Here is a 19,049-nt window from a genome sequence, read left to right on the forward strand (position 1 = left end):
ATGCGGTTCAACACGGTGTTCTTCCTGCTGATCCTATCCTGTTTCTGCCTCGCACTGGCACAAAGTAAGTCACAGTAAAAGAGCAGCTGGTATCTGGCAGCTGCGTCACATGTAATGCACAGCAAAGATAAAGCAAGGGTCAATGAGGCGGCTTTATTGCCTCGGTATCTGCGTGGGCAGATGTGGCCTCACTGTTATTGCCTTGTTCAGGACCTTTAGCATTGTGTCAATTACCTTTTGATTGATTTTATATGGCTGTGCTGCACAAATAATGTTTTATAAATCATATCATACATTGCTGGATATCTGACTTTACTGTGCTTGATTTTTTCTTCAGCCAGCTATGACGACTGCTGTTTGAAATATGTGAAAAAACTGGGTCGAAACGTTCAGAGACATGCAGCGGAGTACAGGTGGCAGGTGCCGGATGGAGGCTGCAACATCCCTGCTGTAATGTATGTACACATGTAATGACAATAAGTACATCCACTTAAAAAGCAGAATATCAAAGACAGTTTTCTTTGTCATTGCTACTCAAAATAAACATCCGTTTGCATCCATTGTCCTCCAGCTTCACCATGAGGAGGGGGCGTGAGTTTTGCACAGACCCCAGAGAAAAATGGGTGGCGGAACTGATGAAGAAGATTGACGGAAAGGGAAAGAAGGGGAAGGTGGGTGGTTTCTGAAGGTTTCTATCCATCTTTTGAAGTCATATATTTAAATCCTCATGCCCGTTATAAAAATAAAAGGCATATAATTGCATGAAAGTAACTACTTTTTAAAATATGTGTGAACTGATGGATGTCTTTGCTTGTCACAGCAGCGACGGCAACACAAAGGCTGAAGGCGAGCGCCTGCTACAGCGGCCTCCAGGCGTCTCTCCTCCATCTGCCAACTCTTATCATTAAGCAACACACGGTTTTATGGAGGTTTTTATGGCATCTGACTGGAAGGCAGATGAGGATGCTGGCCAAGACAATTTTATAGCATTACTTTTGCTTTCACTTTGCACTATCATAAAGGTCAAAGCTTGGGTAGCAACACTTTGTCGTTCAGCGTTGGACTGCTGATGCCGACTGACCGCCACACACATATAAATAAACGCCTTCCACTGCTGCTTCAATGAGAACACGTCTGACCGTTTTCTTGCCTTTTAAGACATGATGCATTCAATAAGCTGTTTGATTCATGGTGATGGAGTGTAAATTATAATGTTTTTTTGTGTATTTCTTGCATAATGTGTCCAAATGTGCAGCAAATACTTGTTTATATACACAATTGTAAATGCTTTTCTGAGTGTGTGCGTCATAGAAAAGGAGGAACTTTTGTCTTAATTTCTTCGTCATAGTTAAAAAAGTCTGTCTTTTCGTGTATATTTTGTGTATAGGTTTTATTATATGCATTATAACAATAAACTTGCTATCACTTCCCACTGAGTGCTGTTTATGATTTTGTTCCCATAAATTATTTACAGTGTTTTCATCTTGGCCCACTGCTTTTTATATCATTTAAACATCATTTTGCACATAAGGATTAAGTTTAGTTAGGAGTATATGAGGATAATAATATTAAAATCATATGGTGTAGGCAAAGTTCAAGGATATTATATCAACACAAGGAATACAGCAGTAACAGTCTAAATGGTTATCTGAAGGCTGAGCTTCATAAAATGACTGCACATCGATTCATTTCAAGGTTCGTTTATGAGGCTGCCATGAAGTATAATTCTCCTTCATCACCTGATGTTATCATCCTTAAAATTACTTTATGCTGGCAGTATTTTTACTTTAAAAAGGTTTAAGCACAATTTAAATATGACACAGTTCTATGTCATAGATACATAAGTAGATATGTAACTTATCTCAAATCAAACATGTGAAAAAGAGACCAACACAGTTCTGAACTCATTCTAATATGCTGTCAGATATTTTAGGTAAAATAAGTGTTAAAGTGACATTCATCATTTACTGTAATGATTCAAATTGCATATTAATGGCATCATAAAACAGTTAGTGTGGATGTTAGATGCTGCTCCCATGTCATGTGTTAGAAGCTGTAATAATTTACCCCAGTTTGCCTTTAAGATGCATATAATTTTGCATTCTTTTCTCCACATATTCCTGTTTATCTTTTAGTCTTGAAACTTTACATTTCACAGCCAATTAGACTTCGACTGCAGCTGATTTGCACAGCTAATCACATCCACCAATTAACAAACTAAGCTGCTTAAATAACAAGATTTAAATATTCTGATTGCAAAAATCTCTGCAGGAAGAAAGCAGGCACACATAACGCTTCAATGAGAGTTTGTGTAAAATGTGATGTTTAGATTTACAACCAGCAGTATCTGATCTGCCATGGTGCTGGATTTACTCATTGATCTACGTGTGTTACTCTCTCATCTCCATGGGCTTTCACAAGAAGTGCTGGGACATGCAGCTGATAAAATCTCACTATGACTAATGCAGTGTGTTTGACTGCACTGTCTGCAGAGATTTATGACTTCCACACATCTTCTCTTCCACAGCGGCTTTGTCTTGCAAACTATGTGTGCAGCATTGTCAGACAGTACAGGCATGTGCACTGCACTGCATTAATTTTCTGATGTTTGTTGATTAAAGGAAAGGTGCGAACACAGCTAATCTGTACGTGACTGAGAGGTGAGAGTGATTAGAATGTTTTTAAGTAGGTCAATCAACATTAAAATAAGAAAATCCTCCCTGCACGCGGGTGAAGGTTTGTTTGAATAGGATGCCAACGTTGCCCAAAGGCAGCGGTGATAGATAACCTGACACACACACATAATAATTACCAAGACATTAATAGAATATACAATATTGATGGACATCCAAATTGCACTATGACTAATAAACACACCACCTGAAGAGGTCAAAGAATTGGGCTGCAGTATGAAAAGGATTTTGGTGCTGAGAGTTTCGTTTCTTCTTGTTTATATCACAACACTGACAAATGTGCTGCACTCTTTGCTTTTGCATGCTGGGGCAGAAGAAGTGGCTGGCTGGCATCGTGAGCAGAAATTTTAGCCTTTTTTTTCATCAAGGGGAAAAACCATGAAAGGAAAATATGAGATGGGGAAATAATATGTGGAGAAATCACTTTACAGTGATACAAATGTGATGAATTACAGGAAATGGCATGATTGAGTACAGAAAGCAGAGAGTGGGAGAGAAAAAAACAGAAAATATGAAGTCAAAGCACAGACTTGTTTGCAAATGTTGTATCTCTGCCACTTTCATGACTTCAGAAACTTTGGATTTCATGTTAACAAAGGTCTGTGCAAGTCTGGAGAGAACGACTGATGCATATGTTTGAATTATAAATCAAGAATGCAGAAAGATGAAACAGAAAAAGAAAGATGCAAGCAGTTGCAAAGCATTCCACACCATGAAGTTATTTGAAAATTACATTATATTTATTGCCTTAATATTTTACATTGTTTAATCTAAGCACAAAACTGCTATGACAACAACTTTCTAACAACCTTGAGGTGTGATTTTTATGTGCAGGATCATAAAAACGAAATGATTGCATTATGACACAGACATTTCTTTAAGCTAATCAAAGATTAAAAACTTTTTCAAGCACTTTCAAGGTACCTAAACCAAATATATCCAAACTATCAACACTTTTTCATCACTCCTAAACATTTAATATAAATGCAGTTGGGGAAAAACAAACAAGTATGGCAGCAGGATTGTGAAATTCCAGATGTTACAAGATGTTTTGTCTGCATGAGTGATTGTATAGATGATTCACCTGATTATGTTGAAAATCAATATTTTTCAAGGAGTATCATAAACTTTAAGCACATTTCAAAACCTTAGGTTAAAATTAAATTTTCCCAAATTAAGACCTTGTGCAAAATGTATTTCCAAGTACAATGTTGGTAATTCCTACAGGTCATTAAAGGTTGAGTTAAATTCAGTTTACATATAAAAGCTTCAGGAATCTCTTGATAAAATATACAGAATAAATATGTACACTTATTGTAGCTGTTACTTTACATATAATAAATAATAATGAGATACAAGAGTAGAAAAGTCAACAAAAAGGAGCTAATGTAATTGTTTTCAGATATAAAAATCACATTCTTCTTTGTAAGGAAGATCCATAAGGATATTTTGGGGAAGTTATTATATACTATTAATATATTTACTTTTAAATAAACAGCTAAGAAGGAAAGAAAGACAATTAAAACTCCACTGAAAGCACACTTTTTTTATTGTACTTGTTTGTTACAGTGATTTGTTTTTTTTTTTTTTTATGTTTGCTGCTCAAAATGTATGGAAATTTTACTAAAAAATGTAATAAAATGTAATTTATCACAGATATACTATAGTATGTACAGATTTTGCAAACCAACTCTAAACTGTATCTAAAAATGAGCAGATACCTATTATCCAGTGCTATTACTCATCTTTTCTGACATTTAACTACATAACTTCATGTTGTCTCAATGTTTTCACATTCCTGTTGCCTTACTGGAAGAGGAATCTTACCCTCATTGTCAGTCCACGTGTGACATTTCCTTCATGCTCGCTTGTTTTAAATGCAGCTCAAACTGTAAAAACTATGGATGTTATCTTAGTGGGCAAAAGAGTGCCAAGTGTGGTCACAGAGTCCACACTTTCATTCTCAGTGATCTGTGTGAGTGTGATGTGGAAGGATCTCATTTGTCATCTATGTACTTTCATTGCATGAGAGCTAGACAGTGTCTGCCCATTTAGCTGTTCTAAAACAAAAGATAAGTTATTAAAGGAATAGGTCAACACTTTGAAATATATGCTTATATGCCATCTTTCCAAGAGTCAGAGGAAAAGATCAAACTCAGTGTCTGTGTGTTAGAAGGCAGTTAGCTTAGCTGAGCATAAAGACTGGAAGAAGGGGGAAAGAGCTTGCCTGGTTCCCTCCAAACCTCACAAACACACCTACCAGTACTAAAGGCCAGCTAGAAAAGTGCAATCAGTAAAATGCAGATCTCCAACAGATGTGTCTCTGTCTCCTATTCAACAAAAAATAATCAGTTTCACTTCATTGCCCTTCCTGGCTCCCGTACATTAAGGATAGCTGCATAAATAGGGATTTATTCATCTCATATCTTACCTTAACTTTAATAGATCGGAATATATTTAATCTGCAGATGCTCCGGTTAAAAATGAGACCAAACTTTTCTAATGGATCTCAGTTTTTGTGCTAGAACAAAGCCCAAAATGTAGCCTGCAACAGACTGGGCTAGTTGTCAGCTGATTACTGGGAATGCTTCTTGCTAGTTGATTTTAAATAGGCTTTTAAGAAAATCTGAATCACCAAGAGGTCCTTGAGTATACAGTCAGAAATGTGCACAAAAAATATAATTCTAATGTGTCCGGTAGTAGCTGCAGATAGACAAATGCAAATTTACACAAACGACAACACACATGGTCCTCTTTGTGCTTATGCCTGGTAGAGATAATAAGGCAAATAAGCACATTTCCCAAAATGCTAAACTGTAATTTTAAGAAACTAAACTACATGATGATGCACACCACAGAGTGGTGTTTGTTTAGCAGGCTATCTGAGCCCGCTCTCCATGTAAGTCTGTTCTTGGACTCTTTGGTGAAAGTCTGGCTGAAGCCCACCGCCTCCACAGACCTCCTCTTTTGTATGCGGTGTAGCAAAATGCGGTAAGCTCCAGTAATGGGGCTCTTCAGGTCGAGGCTGCTGTTGAGGAGATGGACCTTGGTGATGCCGAGATCTTCCAGAGCGGCCTTCACACTCAGTTCATCTGAGCTGAGGATGTGTGAAGGTTCCACCAGGTGGTAGGGTGTGGGGCTAAAAACAAAGTAGGCCTCGGGGTACTCAATACCTCTCAACCAGTCGCTGGCCATAACCTGTCTCATGGTGAGGCGATCTACAGGAACCGCCTTCAGGAGGCCCTTAATGATCTCCTGGCATGGTCTGGGTACGTAGGGAGGAATGACATAGGAGCCCTGCAGGATACAGCGCCTCAGCTTGGCTGTGTTATTAGCTTTGAAAGGCATAGTGGCCGTCACCATGAAGTAAAGTAAGATACCCAGCGCCCACATGTCTGCAAACTGACCGATGTAACCGTTCTCTTTGAACAGCTCGGGGGCTGCATAAGGTGGAGAGCCACAGAACGTGTGGAGGACGTCGCTGGGGCAGCAGGACGTGCTGAAGCCAAAGTCTCCGACTTTGATGCAGAAGGTGTTGGTGTAGAAGACGTTCTCAGCCTTCAGGTCCCTGTGGACGATATTATTGTCATGCTGGGAAAAGAGAAGAGAGAAAAGTTTGAGATATTAGAAAGTTACTCAGAGTGTTGTCATTGAATGGATTCATTATTCAACAGCTATTTGGTTTTAGTGGTATTATTAGGTATCTTCTACAAATGTATCTAAAATGATGTCCTTGCCTTTAAAAATAATTCTTTTGTTTTGTTATTTTGCACTGGGAATCTCTTCTCTTATGGAGGACCTGCTGCCAATATCAAAAAATTACTTGATAAATAAATTAAAATGCCATTAAATGCTCAAAAATAGTATTAATAATAAATAAAGACAATTATAATTTGGTCAAAGACATCATAAATTTATGTTTTAAATGGATTCTTCATAATTTTACGTTATTTTAAGTTATCTAATTTCCGATTTTACTTTTATTTATTTGGTTCATTTACAATGTATTTATTTTTTCTTGCATTTATTATTAATTTATTTTTAATGCGCTTATGTATTGATTAATTTTTTTATTTAAAGTTTTGAAGAGTTTACCCCATGACCCACTTTCGATTGACAGACACCTTGTTGCATATTGAAAAAGAAATGCATCAAGAAATGTAATAATAAGTTAAAATAGGAAAATAAATCTAGGGAAAAACGCACAGCAAAAAAAATAAAAAATACATTTAATAATAAATGGAAAGGTGAAAAACAAAAGCAAAAAGTCAATAAATAAATGTTTTATTAATATAAATAAATAAATAAATGGAGTGAAAGTAAGTTGATTAATACAAAGGTAAATAAACACATTAAATTAAAACATAAATATTAATTTATTTAACTAATTTACTAATTTACTTAATTAATTAAGTCATTTATTTCTGATTTTGGCAGTTTTGGTCCTCCCCAACACACAGGTTTACTGTTGACTTACCATATGTTTGACTGCAGAAAGGACCTGAGAGAACACCAGCTTGCTCTCCAGGTCTGAAAGGCGCCCCCTGGTGCTGATCCGGGAGAACAGCTCCCCTCCGCTGGCATACTCCATCACCAGGTAGAGCCTCTTGAACGTCTCCAACACCTCATACAGGCGAACGATGTTGGGGTGAGTCAGCTTCTCCATACAAGAGATCTCTGAGGTGAAAAGCGATTGCGATGGCTTGCCCAGACGCACCTTATCCAGGACTTTTACTGCAACTCTTTCTATCAGACGATGACAGACATGAGCGGTGAGGCCTTAAGGAATACATGCACTTTCACTTTACCTTTCCCACTATTCAATCTTCCTTATGTTATGAATTATTGTTTTTCTTTATATTAATTCAGTATAGATTACATATTACATAGATTATAGAGATATATGATATATAGATAATGAATGATCGGCCATAAAGTTGGAATAAATCATTTTTTTACCTCTTAAAATGAAATGATTGTGACAATGTCATTTATCAAAACTTTATTAATCAATCTCTTCCAAACACATCACAATGAAAATGAAACCACAATTAGCAGAGGATTGTGTCAGAAAACAAAAATATTACGACTTATGGTCAACCGTGTAGTATAAAGAGCGACAAAGTCCGCATAGGGAGGAGTTTTCAGTGGATGAATGGGTCAAACTAATTCATACATAAAACATATAATAAATATGCTTCATAAACCAACCCATGACCCTTTCTTAAACCCAACTGAACTGCAACTATTTCACACATAGACTGTACATAAAGATATGAAGACCAATGTGGTCGTATTGGTCGGAAGACTTGTTGGTTGTTTCACATTAATTTAATTTTTATAGCACAGAGTTAAATGGAAAGATGATGTAATATAAATGCACATTCCGTTATAATATAACATAAACACTTAATTATAAAGTATTAAACTTGGCAATGATAGATAACAGGTGTGTCTGAAACAGTTATATTCAGTTTAGGCAAGCCAACATGACCCAGTTTTATTGGCAGTGTTCTGTGAGGCTTTAAATGTTTTAACTGGAAGAGATATAAAAGGCGTGGCCTCTTATGACAAATTTATCATTAATTTGACAGATTTATTGCAATAACTCTGGAACACATGCACTTTTTATGGAGGCAAATAGAGGCCAGCGAAACTCATAAAATCATGTTACTTAACAAGGATGACATATTTCTCGCTTCTGACGTATGAACCGAAAATACAACAATGTTAAACTTTGTCGTTGTGACCCCAAAAAGATGACTAAATCCTGTCAATCAATCTACAGCTTCATATTCACTAAATCTGATAAATGGGGGTAACAAACAACAACAAAAAACACTCTGTCACTCTCACCTTTGGTCAGGTCATGTATCCCCAATCTAACCTGGGAGAAGTTTCCGGAGCCGATCTCTCCTCTCAGCTCGTAAAGCCCCACCCGCCGTCCAAACGTCAGATCATCCATCACCTTCTCTGAGTGGGTCAGGTCATAAAAGGCCTTCCCGTACGGAGTGAGCTGCATCGCCTCTTTCGCCTGTGTCGTGTTCTCCTTTGAGTCCACCCCTGTGTCCACCTTTTTCCCCAACTTTGGGGACGTTGAAGTAAAGATCTCCCCCTGACATGGGGTCGTCTTCAAGTGAGCCCCTGAGGAGAAAGGAGGAAAGAATCCAGTTGTTAACATGGCTGAAATTATATTTACTCCTTCTTATATGCTTTCAATATATAAAAAAATCTAGCTAAATAATTAAGCAATTAAAGATGAAGTTGTGCGTTTGTACTCACATGTTTTCCCTTTTATGTTCTTCTTACTCCTCTCTGTATTGATGACATTATTTCTGCTTTTCAGATACATGATTTCTATCCAATGCACCGGAAGTGTTTTCTTTTGCAATCTGACTTCCTGAAGACTTTAGCAAACAAAAAAAGTGGTAAATTACAGAGAAATAAAAATTCCACAAAACAAAATCTAAAGGAAAAAAGTGAGCAGTGTGACATAAATTGAAAACTGAATACATGCATCAGGAAAAAAAGCCTGATCGGTGTGTCTTAGATATCCAAAGTGCCTGTCCAGGTGGTGCTGCTGTCTCTCTCTGCTGCTGTATTGTCTCGTGCTGTAAAATCCAGAACTACTTCATGATGCTCTGTAATCCCAGAGTGTCGGCCTCCTCCCACACAGACAGACAGACAATAGCTTCTTTAAGCCCCAGGCCTGATGCAGGTGCTCCAACAGGTCGGTGAGGTGATGGGATTATCTCCACATAGTTATGCATATGACCATCACTGCTGTTAGGGGTCAAGGGACGAAGGGAGGGAAGGTCATACCTGCGACATGATAAAGTGTTGTAGGTCAGAACATTTATTGCAAGGAAAATTACTTTTAATATTATAATTCAAATTTCATTATCAAAGGATTTCTTCTACTTCATCTGTGGTGCTGTGATGGTAAAGGCTCACCTGGTGACAGATAATCCTTCAAATTCTGCTCATTTTCAATTTAATTTAAACAATTAAGGGACTTTACCCTCACAGCCCTCCACCAACAGCTAAAGGAAGTGAAATCAGAGAGTGTGTGAGTGTGGCCTCACAGTTACACAGTGACCCAGACACTGACCATGACACCAGACAGAGAGCAGACCAGACTGTCTGCACAGACAAACTGATGCCCCGTCAACCTCTGCTGCCCAGACTGGACACAGGCTCATCTAAAAACCATCTTGTATAACATGCATCTTTATGTCCCGAGCGATTTAGTATAATCCAATCACCACCTCGTGATCATCTCAGCACGTGTAATGTTGAAATTAATTCTTGGAACCGCAGTGAGGAAAGGCTTACAGGAGAGAGGAGAGCATTCAGACAGGTGTGTTTGTAACGGGGTTTTGTCAGAACTCCCAGGACCCAAAAAATGATTTATTTACTAGTACAAGACTCTCTAAATAAACAGCAGGAGAAGAGATTATTTTATTATGATAATATATTATATTCTCTCCTTTCTTACCTGTTTATTTAAAAGAAAATATATTGGTTATGTTGATATGATATGTGTGTATGTGTAATTTCCCACAAAATGTTTTTACTGATATTTGAAAAAGAATAATTCTTAAATAAAAAATAGCTGTATTTACAAGAAAAGAAACTCAATGAGTAACAGATTGTAAAATGTATTTTACTACTGATAAAGAAGAAGAAAAGATGAGAACAGATGGAAATGAAAAGCATTTAAACTCCACATACTCTTTTATTTAAAAGATCTTAAAGAACGTTTTGGGGAAATTGCACATTATTATGTCAACAATTAATTAATGTATAGATTTGTTAATAAACACTTAATAAAGAAAAAAGGAAACCTAATGGAATCCACTGAATTATTTTATAAAAACATAAGATAATCTGTTATCAGTGCATTATCCTCTAAATAAACAAATAAACAGCAGGATAAGTCATATTATCCTATATGTATTTATTTTATTCCTTAGTAATGTATCACTAACAGTTTCAAGTTTCAGGAAAATCTAAAAAAATATAAATGAAATCTTCTCACATATAAATTTTATATATGGTACAGACACTAAAGATAATATATAGTCTCCCTTTAAGTTTGAAATAACAATTGTAGTCATCTTAATAGAATTTTATGCTTTTTTCACAACATATCATATGATCTACATAATTAAATCAAGTAATTACTACCACAAAAGTTGGGTTTTATCAGGATTATGAATCATTTCAAAAAGATTTGTTGTAACTTAATGAAAGGAATCAGCAATTGAAACTGCTGAAGGCGACACCTTAATCAAGGTGTCTGAGTGCTGATGGCTATCTCAACGATGATCCGTTGATCCGGGGAAAATGAGGGGATCATATCAACACTTCAAAGAAAGAGTAACACCTAAATTAAGATATGAATGGAGAATCAGGAAAATGGCAAACGTATGATACAGATAAATGTTTTTTTCCTGCGATTAAAATGAGCCTTTTTTTAAACAAAACAGGGTATTAAGGGTGCTTTTTAGATTTTTATTTAGGTGTATTATGAGCATTTTTCCCTGTATATTCTGTCCTTAGTTAAGTTTCAATTTAACCTCAAAACTATTATTAAAACTGTATTATAATGATGCTCACAAGTCCCAGGTGCAGCTCGGTCAGATATCAATCATATCTGTGGAAACATTGGTATGGGTGCCTTTTAAAACTCTCATGAATAAGAGTATGTCTGAATGTGTTTATGTATCTGTTGTTTTTTCTATGTTGTATGTCTTGCTATTGGGTCTAGAGCCTGTAATAAAGTTTATATATATTATACATAAACTGAGGTAGAACTGTCTGAAAACATGTTATCCTAATTTGTGTGTCTTTCTTCTGAAGAGCAGAAGAAGCTGAGATTCTGCTCTGAGAGGTCTGGCCATTTGGCGTCATGTTGAATAAACACAAAGGTGCTGGAGTTTTCTGAAGGGGAGGCTCAGGCCCCCACGCTGATCCTGTTTATGTGTTTGGGCCAGGTTTTGTTTTAAGTCAGAGGTGCTAAACACCTTCCCCCTGAGATAAAAGATGATTAATGCCTTTGAATGAGCGACGCTTTAATGGCTCAAGGCTACTTAAGCACTTCATTAGGCCGAGCTCGGGCCGGTCGACACACTCGAGCCACTGGGTCCCTCTGCGGCAGAAACAGAAAAGCTGTAGAGACTTCCTTTGAAGTGGCCCCTGCTTGTAAGAACTCCATCCCACAAAGCATTCAGCATGGAAATTTGATTAGCTCTCGCTTTTTTGACCCCACACCACTTTGAGAGCTTGTTTTCAGGTGACATTTGGGCTGAAGCTTGATCCCGTATAAATATCAGAGGCGTCAGTGAGCAGAGGGACACTCAGTATCTGGCAGCTGAGGAGCAGATTTGGACTAAAGCCATGGATGTACCCCGGCCATTTCTTCTCCTCCTGTGTGCCCTCCACCTGACCTGTAAGTACTGTTTGCTCTATTCTACTCTGCTGCTGCAGTGATGTGTTTAGAAGCAGCTATTTATTAACTGGACTGACATCACTCTGCTCATATATACTTGCGTATCTTTTAAGATATGACTGGATAATGAGGGTGTAGAGGAGGTTGTGATGCTGCACAGCAAAGTGGGGTCAGTTCACCTTCTATTTAGCTACATATTGACTTTTTTCCCTGCATGATAGTCATGCAGATTATATTTTTAAAAATCTTGGAGCTGTATTGTTCTAATTATCCATATACCGGTCTGGGGCTAAGTAATTAACTGCTAATGAGCCCATTTGTGTCTGCAACTGAATTTTTAAATTTCTGAAGTGTTTTCATGGCTTGCCTCAGCACACATGTGGGAAGAGAGTTTTTCTTATCATACTACATTAAGTCAGTGGGTACATGGGATTGTTGAATGTTTTGTAATTATATTTGAGGAAAACAGCAGTCAACCCAAAGACTAACTTTAGTATGACAAGAAAATGGCTGCATCTCAGAAATTACAAGGAGAACAATAAAATATCTGGTATGAACTTGTTGTTGAATATAAATATATGCAAACACATACAGTGTTAATCTAATCTATATGGAAATGCTAATTGTGTTCCTCTTTTTTCTTTTCTTTGACTTGGACTTATAAAAGTATGATTTTAAATTGTGATAGAAAAATTGTTGTACTGTTAGATATTTTCTCTAATGTATGTTCATATGAGATTTAAAGACTTTAGATATTTTCTGGCATTGGTCTTTTTCATACTAAATGCAGTCTTTGGGCCTAAATGGGTTCATTGACAAATGACCTTGAAGAAAATGCATTCACTTACTATTGTGTGACACATTACATTTGTGCTGAAAATACCGTGATACCATGGATCCTCATATCCTCATCTTGAACAATATAATGTTTTAAATCAGCCTTAAGAAAAGTTATACTTTCTCCACATCACGTAAAATGACAACATTGCTAACTCTCTGATGTTTGTGTGTTCTAGTGGCCGGAGTCATGAGCAAACACAGAGATCACAGAAACCTGTTCACACAGAGACTCTGCTGCAAAAGACAGAGCCACTTCGTCTACATCGGACAGGGTAAGGCACCACCACATGTTCTTCCATCAGGAAATGCATCTTTTAATTTGCTATTAAATGCATAGATGTAACACTCTAAGAGATGCCAAAGTACAACTTGTCAAACAGATTTAGAAATTCAAAAGCAACCAAAATGAATAAAAAACTTTTTGAAACAGTAATCTTTGTGTTAATAAATCCCTTGCTGTTAATATATCAAATCGATAACGTGTGCGTCTCTATTGGCCTTTCTAAACAGACATCTCCGGGAGTCCTGTCAGTGTGGATGTGGGAATGTGCAGGTCGCACTGTGGGGGAGCATCCAGGCCATCACATGAAGCAGGACAGAAGGAATACTCACAACATTCCTCAATGCTGGAATTTCTCAGGAGCAAGAAAGTAAGTGATGTTTCCCCACACGGCCACCAGGGCGCGCTGTAACTTTGTTATTGTCTGTCAAAGTAGAAGAAAAACTTCAATATAAGCCTTAAATTAATTATGAAGTTGAAGTAAGGCACGTAGGCCTATTGTATAAGAAATTATTATAAAGTTGTTGTTTTTTTAATGTTTTTGTAAGATGAGTTTTGGTGGCCAGCCTAACCCTGAAACAAAGCAAAATGTGATTCTTAAACTACACATGTAAAAATAAAATAAAAATTGCAAATAATTTGCACCACTTGCATTAAAGCACACAGCAACATGTTTCGACATGTCTGAGCCAAACAATGAATTTCTCTCACTCTTACTATAGATGACACCTCGCGGAGCTGCAGCTGCAGAGCGCCCGGAGCCGCCGCCGAACCAGCTGCCCTCCTGCGGGATGAACCACGTGTGTGAGCCGACCGGGATGCGTGTGGACCGGGTGCTGCTGTTGGAGGGACCCCGGGAGGTGGAGGTCATCGAGGAGTGCCACTGTGAGGTCAGGCTGACCCAGTGCATCCGAGTCCCCGCACTGAGGACCTACTACTCCGAGACACCGTATGAGACGGTCATCGACGTGGGAGGATGCTCCAGGTCCAAGGGTTCCCCAGGTGTGTGTGTGTGTGTGTGTGTGTGTGTGTGTGTGTCCCAAATAAAATTTTGGAAATTTTCCCACCACTAATATAAAGACTGAACAAAAAGCAAATGCAAAATATGTAGTTCAATTGGTCAATTAGCCTTTAAAGTGAGTGACTAACCGATTATTGGTCATTTATTAATCATCTAGATGAGCTTCCATGCAAAAACGGCAGAAAAAGCTGTTTACAGATAACAAATATTACTTTTTTCTCCGTTTTTATCATATAAAATTGAATATACTGGCATTAGAGGGTTTGGACTGACAAAACAAGACATTAAACTACTCTATCATGGACTTTGACAAACTGGGATGGACACTTTATTTTTATTTATTTATTTTTTTCTATTCTACATTTTATAGATCACATGATTGAAAGAAATTCATTGATAATTAAAATGATCTTAATTTGAAGCCCCACCAAGAAAAGGAGAAAAGTAACTTTTTTCTCCATTGCTGTCACTCAAGATTTCTTTACCCTAAAAAGATTAATTTAACCTTTTTATTTTAATCACATCCACCATTAAAACTAGTTGTGATAGGTGATAGGTACAGTGTCATATTGTTAATGTATTACTACACATCATTATGTGTGTGGCTTAAGTTAAACATTACAGCATGACTTTAGTTATATTGATTTTCACTGAAGGCTGTACCCCATTTCAAGATTTTTAGCTTAATGCACAGGCATAATACAAGAACTTGTGATAATTTGTGATGATCTACATTTTAAAATGCCTTTTTTCCACATATTACTGGTATACACAATTTTTAACAGCAAAAATACAACTGATTACATTGTTTTCTAGTGTTTTAAAGGACTCAGTTGACATTTGTCAGCCAATCCAGTGTTTTAAATGTTGCTGGTGGAGCTATCTGTTTCATTTGGATCACAGACTATAATTAAGCTGCAATATAATTCTAACTCCTATTAATTTTTTCCATCCTTCACAGAGGGCTTCTCCTGTCTCCCCACTAAGTTTGACTCAGCTCTGGTGGAAACCCCAAACAAAGTGGACCTCATCCAGACAGTGGCGACCTGTGAGCTGAAGGAGAGCTGCTACAGGGTCCCATACGTGGAGTATTACTATGAAATAGTCCACCATGAAGATGGAGTCAAAGAGGAGAGGCTCAAAGTAGGTGTCAATCTAAACTATCACTTAATCTTTTCATTTTTTGTTCTCATAAATCATCTACAACATAAATGTGTGTAAATCCTAACTTTGTAACTTTATATCTGAATGCAGCCTTTTAAAATAAGCTTACCTCTTCCCTGATTAGCATGGCATACTTAACACTAGAAGGCTCATTTGTGATGCCAGTTTCACACTCTCTTTTGTAGTCAAGTTGAGAGGAAACGGGGGTCTGGTTGGGTGGCAGACAGTAATGAAGTATCTTTATTCATCAGACACGTGTGGAAGACAGCACTTAATCAAGCTAATCCACTGGCCGGTGGCTGGGCTGCAGGATGTGTTGCATGCATATTTATGCACAAGCTGCAACAATACACATGATAGACTGGCAGATTTGAGTCCCAGATCAACTTTCACAAAAAAACACCTTATTTAAACTGCTTTGTTGGCAGGAAATGAGGATTTAGACTCATTAAACTCCCAATACTATTTACAAAAGCCACACTTTGAAGCAATTACTACAAAGTTTTGTGCACACCATTCTCAACGCCACAGACATCCAAATAACTATTTGTAATTTTAACACCAGACTTTACACAATTAATAACTTATTAGATTTAAGTTTCAGCTCAAATTCCTGGACACAGTTGGTGCTCGGCTGTGTCTCAGCTCCAAAGGTGTGAGCGCAGTGCAAACACAAATGGCCCCCGCAGGTGTCGAGCCAAAGCAGTTAACATGATAAACAGCAGCTGGGCCACAAACTCAACTGGGTCAATATTTGTGACCAGCTGTGAGCTGATTGCCCTCTCTCTGTGTTGCTAATTTTCCACAGGAAATAGATGTGGGCAGATGTTTGGGAGGCTGCACTACAGGAAACCGATGCCTTCTCAGGTAAGCATGAACACAGCTGCTACACACACACACACACACACACACACACACACCTCCTCTGCCCCTCTTATAACAATTGCCTGTGAGCTCTGACACTTTCTGCACTCAGCATGTTGTTCACGTTTACACCAAATGTCCCTCTGTTAGAAGTCTGCCACAGTCTCAGAATAAAGCAGAAGGTATATGGTCTACTTTGAGATTGTGCCAGGCTTATAACAGTGTAATATCAGTTCAACTTAAGTATAAAAAAAGAATAAGAGGTTCACATTCCTAATTTATCATGTAGTTCCTTCATAGTGTCATATGGACTTTGATTGAATGGCTGAGGGAGAAAACCTGGTACACAAACAAATACGAACAAGTTCTAGCAGTTTATAAAAGCTATATTGTGTTTACACTGAGTGAAAAACTCGAAACCAAGACTCAATATGTTTTATGATCGCACCATTCGATAAAACTGTAAGACTTTTGCGTCTTTGTATCATTTCTTTCATGCACAGCACAAGATTGTTGTCACTGCCCCAACAGCGGGTCTATGGAAGCTAATGGATAGGATTTATTTTGTGTATTGCAGCTGTAATACATTTATACCATCAGATTCTGAATCAGATGTCTGTCACTGTCACTGGACAAACAGGTATAACATGATAGAAGCCTAAAAGGATCTTGCAGACAAGAGTCAACTGTCACTGTTCACCAAAGAAAATCATCCATCTATAAATGTGGTGACTTTGAATATTTGTGATAAACTGAGGGATTGAGAGTTTCTTTTTGTGCTGACAAAATTCTTAAAATAAATAAACTAAAACCTTTCTTGAATCAGCTGGAAAGTGCATCATCACAAATCTCAAAAAAGACTGTTTTCTCATGAAAAGTTGACCTATTAGAAATATGTGGCTCTCAAAGGACAACAACACTACCAATATATGATGATGTTGTAGAATATGATAAATTGATGTAGAAATAAATACCAACACTATATTAAGGGGTTAAAAATTAGCACAACCATAGTAAAATGCAACATACACATTAATGCAGCAGTCATATTAATCGGCAAACATCAAATATAATAATAAACACTGACAGGGGACATGTTACTGCACAAGTACTACTTTTAGTTTTAATACTTTAAGCATGTTGCTGTTGCTGATAATACTTTTACTGAATGCAATACTTTTAACTTGCATTGGAGTATTTTCACAGTGTAGAATTAGTACCTAAGTGAAGGATTTGAATACTTTCCAGCACTGGCTACATGTAGATAATTTAGGTATTAGAGATTTTATTTTTTTCTGCAAAACATGTAGGCAAGATGCAGTATATTTAATGGTTGTTAGATGTATTGCACATCAGTCATTTTAATGTTCTTTCCATTTTATATTCCACTCTAACACAGTGGCGGTTCTAGACCAGTTTTACTGTGGGGGCCAAGCAGGGGCCAGTGTTTAATCAGAGGGGCACATTAAAAAACGGTGGAGAAGATATTTAGGCATTCAAAACCTTTATTTTAGCTTATTCAAAAAATCTCATTTAAGTATATTTGGAAGATACAAATACCCTGATTGAAACAATGAGACTTACCAACAATAATTATTTTTGTACGACAATGACATTTCTCATTTTTGTGCACAATTACTTAATTTTTATTTTGAAAGTGCAGTCCAGTGAGAATTATCTTCTTTTATATACACAAGCTTTTATTGCACAATTAAACTATTATACAATGGACACATTTTGGGTTCCTTTTGTGCACAATGAGATACTATTGAACAAAAAATAGGTAAGAAATTTTCCGTTGTTCATTGTTATGAATTGATCATTTAAATATTAATTCCTGTAGGCCCCTGTGTAGAACCGCCACTGCTCTAACATCCCTACCAACTGCATGTTTATGGGTCCTGCTTGTGTGTGAAGTAATGCATTAATAATGTAATTCTTCCTCTTCTTCTGCAGGAGTCCATCGGATCCAGCAATCTGCCACTTATGGGCTGAGAGACAGTCCAGCTCCTGTGTTTCTCAGGGCTACGAGAGCCACAGCTTCCTGAACCAGCATGGGCAGATACGCACTGTCCTCTCCATCACTTCCTGCCTCTGCCAAAACTGAACACTGCGCCCCCTACTGGGAAACAACTTCCAGTCCCAACTCTCTAAAAGTTTACATTCACAGCCCACTGATGACCCCAGCCAAATAAAATGTGTTTAAGAATTTGCTAGCCTAAAGTATTATTGTATTATATGTAATATATGTAAAAATGATAATTTTGTAAATAAATTTAATACAAAAAATCTGTGATGACCTGTCATTGAACCACTGTGCAACACACTTTTACCAAACTACAAATAAACATAAAACATGTTGGAAAGGCCCATAACTAAAAATATAAATTTCATATGGCACTTAAGACATTCTAGTAAAGGAAAAACAGTATAGCCCCTTTTTAAAAGCATTATATAAGTGTAGTTAGTTTGTAGTGCATAAACTTTTAAGTTCAGAAAACAAGCTAATTTAATAGCAAGAAGAGAAAGTATTGGCCTGGCAGATTGTCTTTTAGACTTAAAGGCATCTATGAATCAATGAAATCTGAAATAATCATAAATAATTGTCAGAGACTGAAGTTTCAAAGAGTTGAAATGAAACCTTGAAGAAGAATCAGTGTAAAGGAGCACATCAAAAGCCAGCCAATTTTGCAAGTGCCCCTTTGAAAACACACACATGCAGGTAGTTGATAG

The 19,049-nt window shown here is 37.2% G+C and overlaps 3 protein-coding genes across 3 annotated transcripts; 2 read left to right on the top strand and 1 right to left on the bottom strand.

Moving 5' to 3' along the window:
* On the top strand, window positions 1-686 carry ccl25a (chemokine (C-C motif) ligand 25a). The gene is made up of 3 exons (XM_059345303.1): window positions 1-64; window positions 338-455; window positions 572-686. The coding sequence occupies exons 1-3, from the start codon at window positions 1-3 to the stop codon at window positions 684-686; spliced, it is 297 nt and encodes a 98-aa protein (XP_059201286.1).
* A 4,462-nt stretch (window positions 687-5,148) lies between these two features.
* Window positions 5,149-9,282, bottom strand: LOC131980814 (serine/threonine-protein kinase NIM1-like). Its single transcript, XM_059345118.1, has 4 exons — window positions 8,976-9,282; window positions 8,550-8,837; window positions 7,171-7,439; window positions 5,149-6,284 (listed from the first exon to the last, which is right to left on the bottom strand). The coding sequence occupies exons 1-4, from the start codon at window positions 9,043-9,045 to the stop codon at window positions 5,529-5,531; spliced, it is 1,383 nt and encodes a 460-aa protein (XP_059201101.1). The 5' UTR covers window positions 9,046-9,282; the 3' UTR covers window positions 5,149-5,528.
* A 3,892-nt stretch (window positions 9,283-13,174) lies between these two features.
* pnhd (pinhead) lies at window positions 13,175-18,542 on the top strand. Its single transcript, XM_059345304.1, has 6 exons — window positions 13,175-13,259; window positions 13,498-13,646; window positions 13,990-14,269; window positions 15,250-15,431; window positions 16,261-16,319; window positions 18,273-18,542. Exons 1-6 carry the CDS (start codon window positions 13,175-13,177, stop codon window positions 18,421-18,423), a joined length of 906 nt encoding a protein of 301 aa, XP_059201287.1. The 3' UTR covers window positions 18,424-18,542.
* The last annotated feature ends 507 nt before the right edge of the window (window positions 18,543-19,049 follow it).

This window comes from Centropristis striata, chromosome 11 (genome assembly GCF_030273125.1).
Source record: "Centropristis striata isolate RG_2023a ecotype Rhode Island chromosome 11, C.striata_1.0, whole genome shotgun sequence".
NCBI lineage: Eukaryota > Metazoa > Chordata > Actinopteri > Perciformes > Serranidae > Centropristis > Centropristis striata.

Excerpts from the sequence above, each read along its gene's own strand:
- ccl25a (XM_059345303.1), top strand. The coding sequence starts at position 1 with ATGCGGTTCAACACGGTGTTCTTCCTGCTGATCCTATCCTGTTTCTGC. Across the intron at positions 65-337 it reads CTGCCTCGCACTGGCACAAA|CCAGCTATGACGACTGCTGT; the intron begins GTAAGTCACAGT and ends TTTTTTCTTCAG. Across the intron at positions 456-571 it reads TGCAACATCCCTGCTGTAAT|CTTCACCATGAGGAGGGGGC; the intron begins GTATGTACACAT and ends ATTGTCCTCCAG.
- LOC131980814 (XM_059345118.1), bottom strand. The coding sequence starts at position 9,045 with ATGTATCTGAAAAGCAGAAATAATGTCATCAATACAGAGAGGAGTAAG. Across the intron at positions 8,838-8,975 it reads GAACATAAAAGGGAAAACAT|GGGCTCACTTGAAGACGACC; the intron begins GTGAGTACAAAC and ends CTTTCTCCTCAG. Across the intron at positions 6,285-7,170 it reads TTTCTGCAGTCAAACATATG|CATGACAATAATATCGTCCA; the intron begins GTAAGTCAACAG and ends CTCTTTTCCCAG.
- pnhd (XM_059345304.1), top strand. The coding sequence starts at position 13,175 with ATGAGCAAACACAGAGATCACAGAAACCTGTTCACACAGAGACTCTGC. Across the intron at positions 13,260-13,497 it reads CTTCGTCTACATCGGACAGG|ACATCTCCGGGAGTCCTGTC; the intron begins GTAAGGCACCAC and ends CTTTCTAAACAG. Across the intron at positions 14,270-15,249 it reads CAGGTCCAAGGGTTCCCCAG|AGGGCTTCTCCTGTCTCCCC; the intron begins GTGTGTGTGTGT and ends CATCCTTCACAG.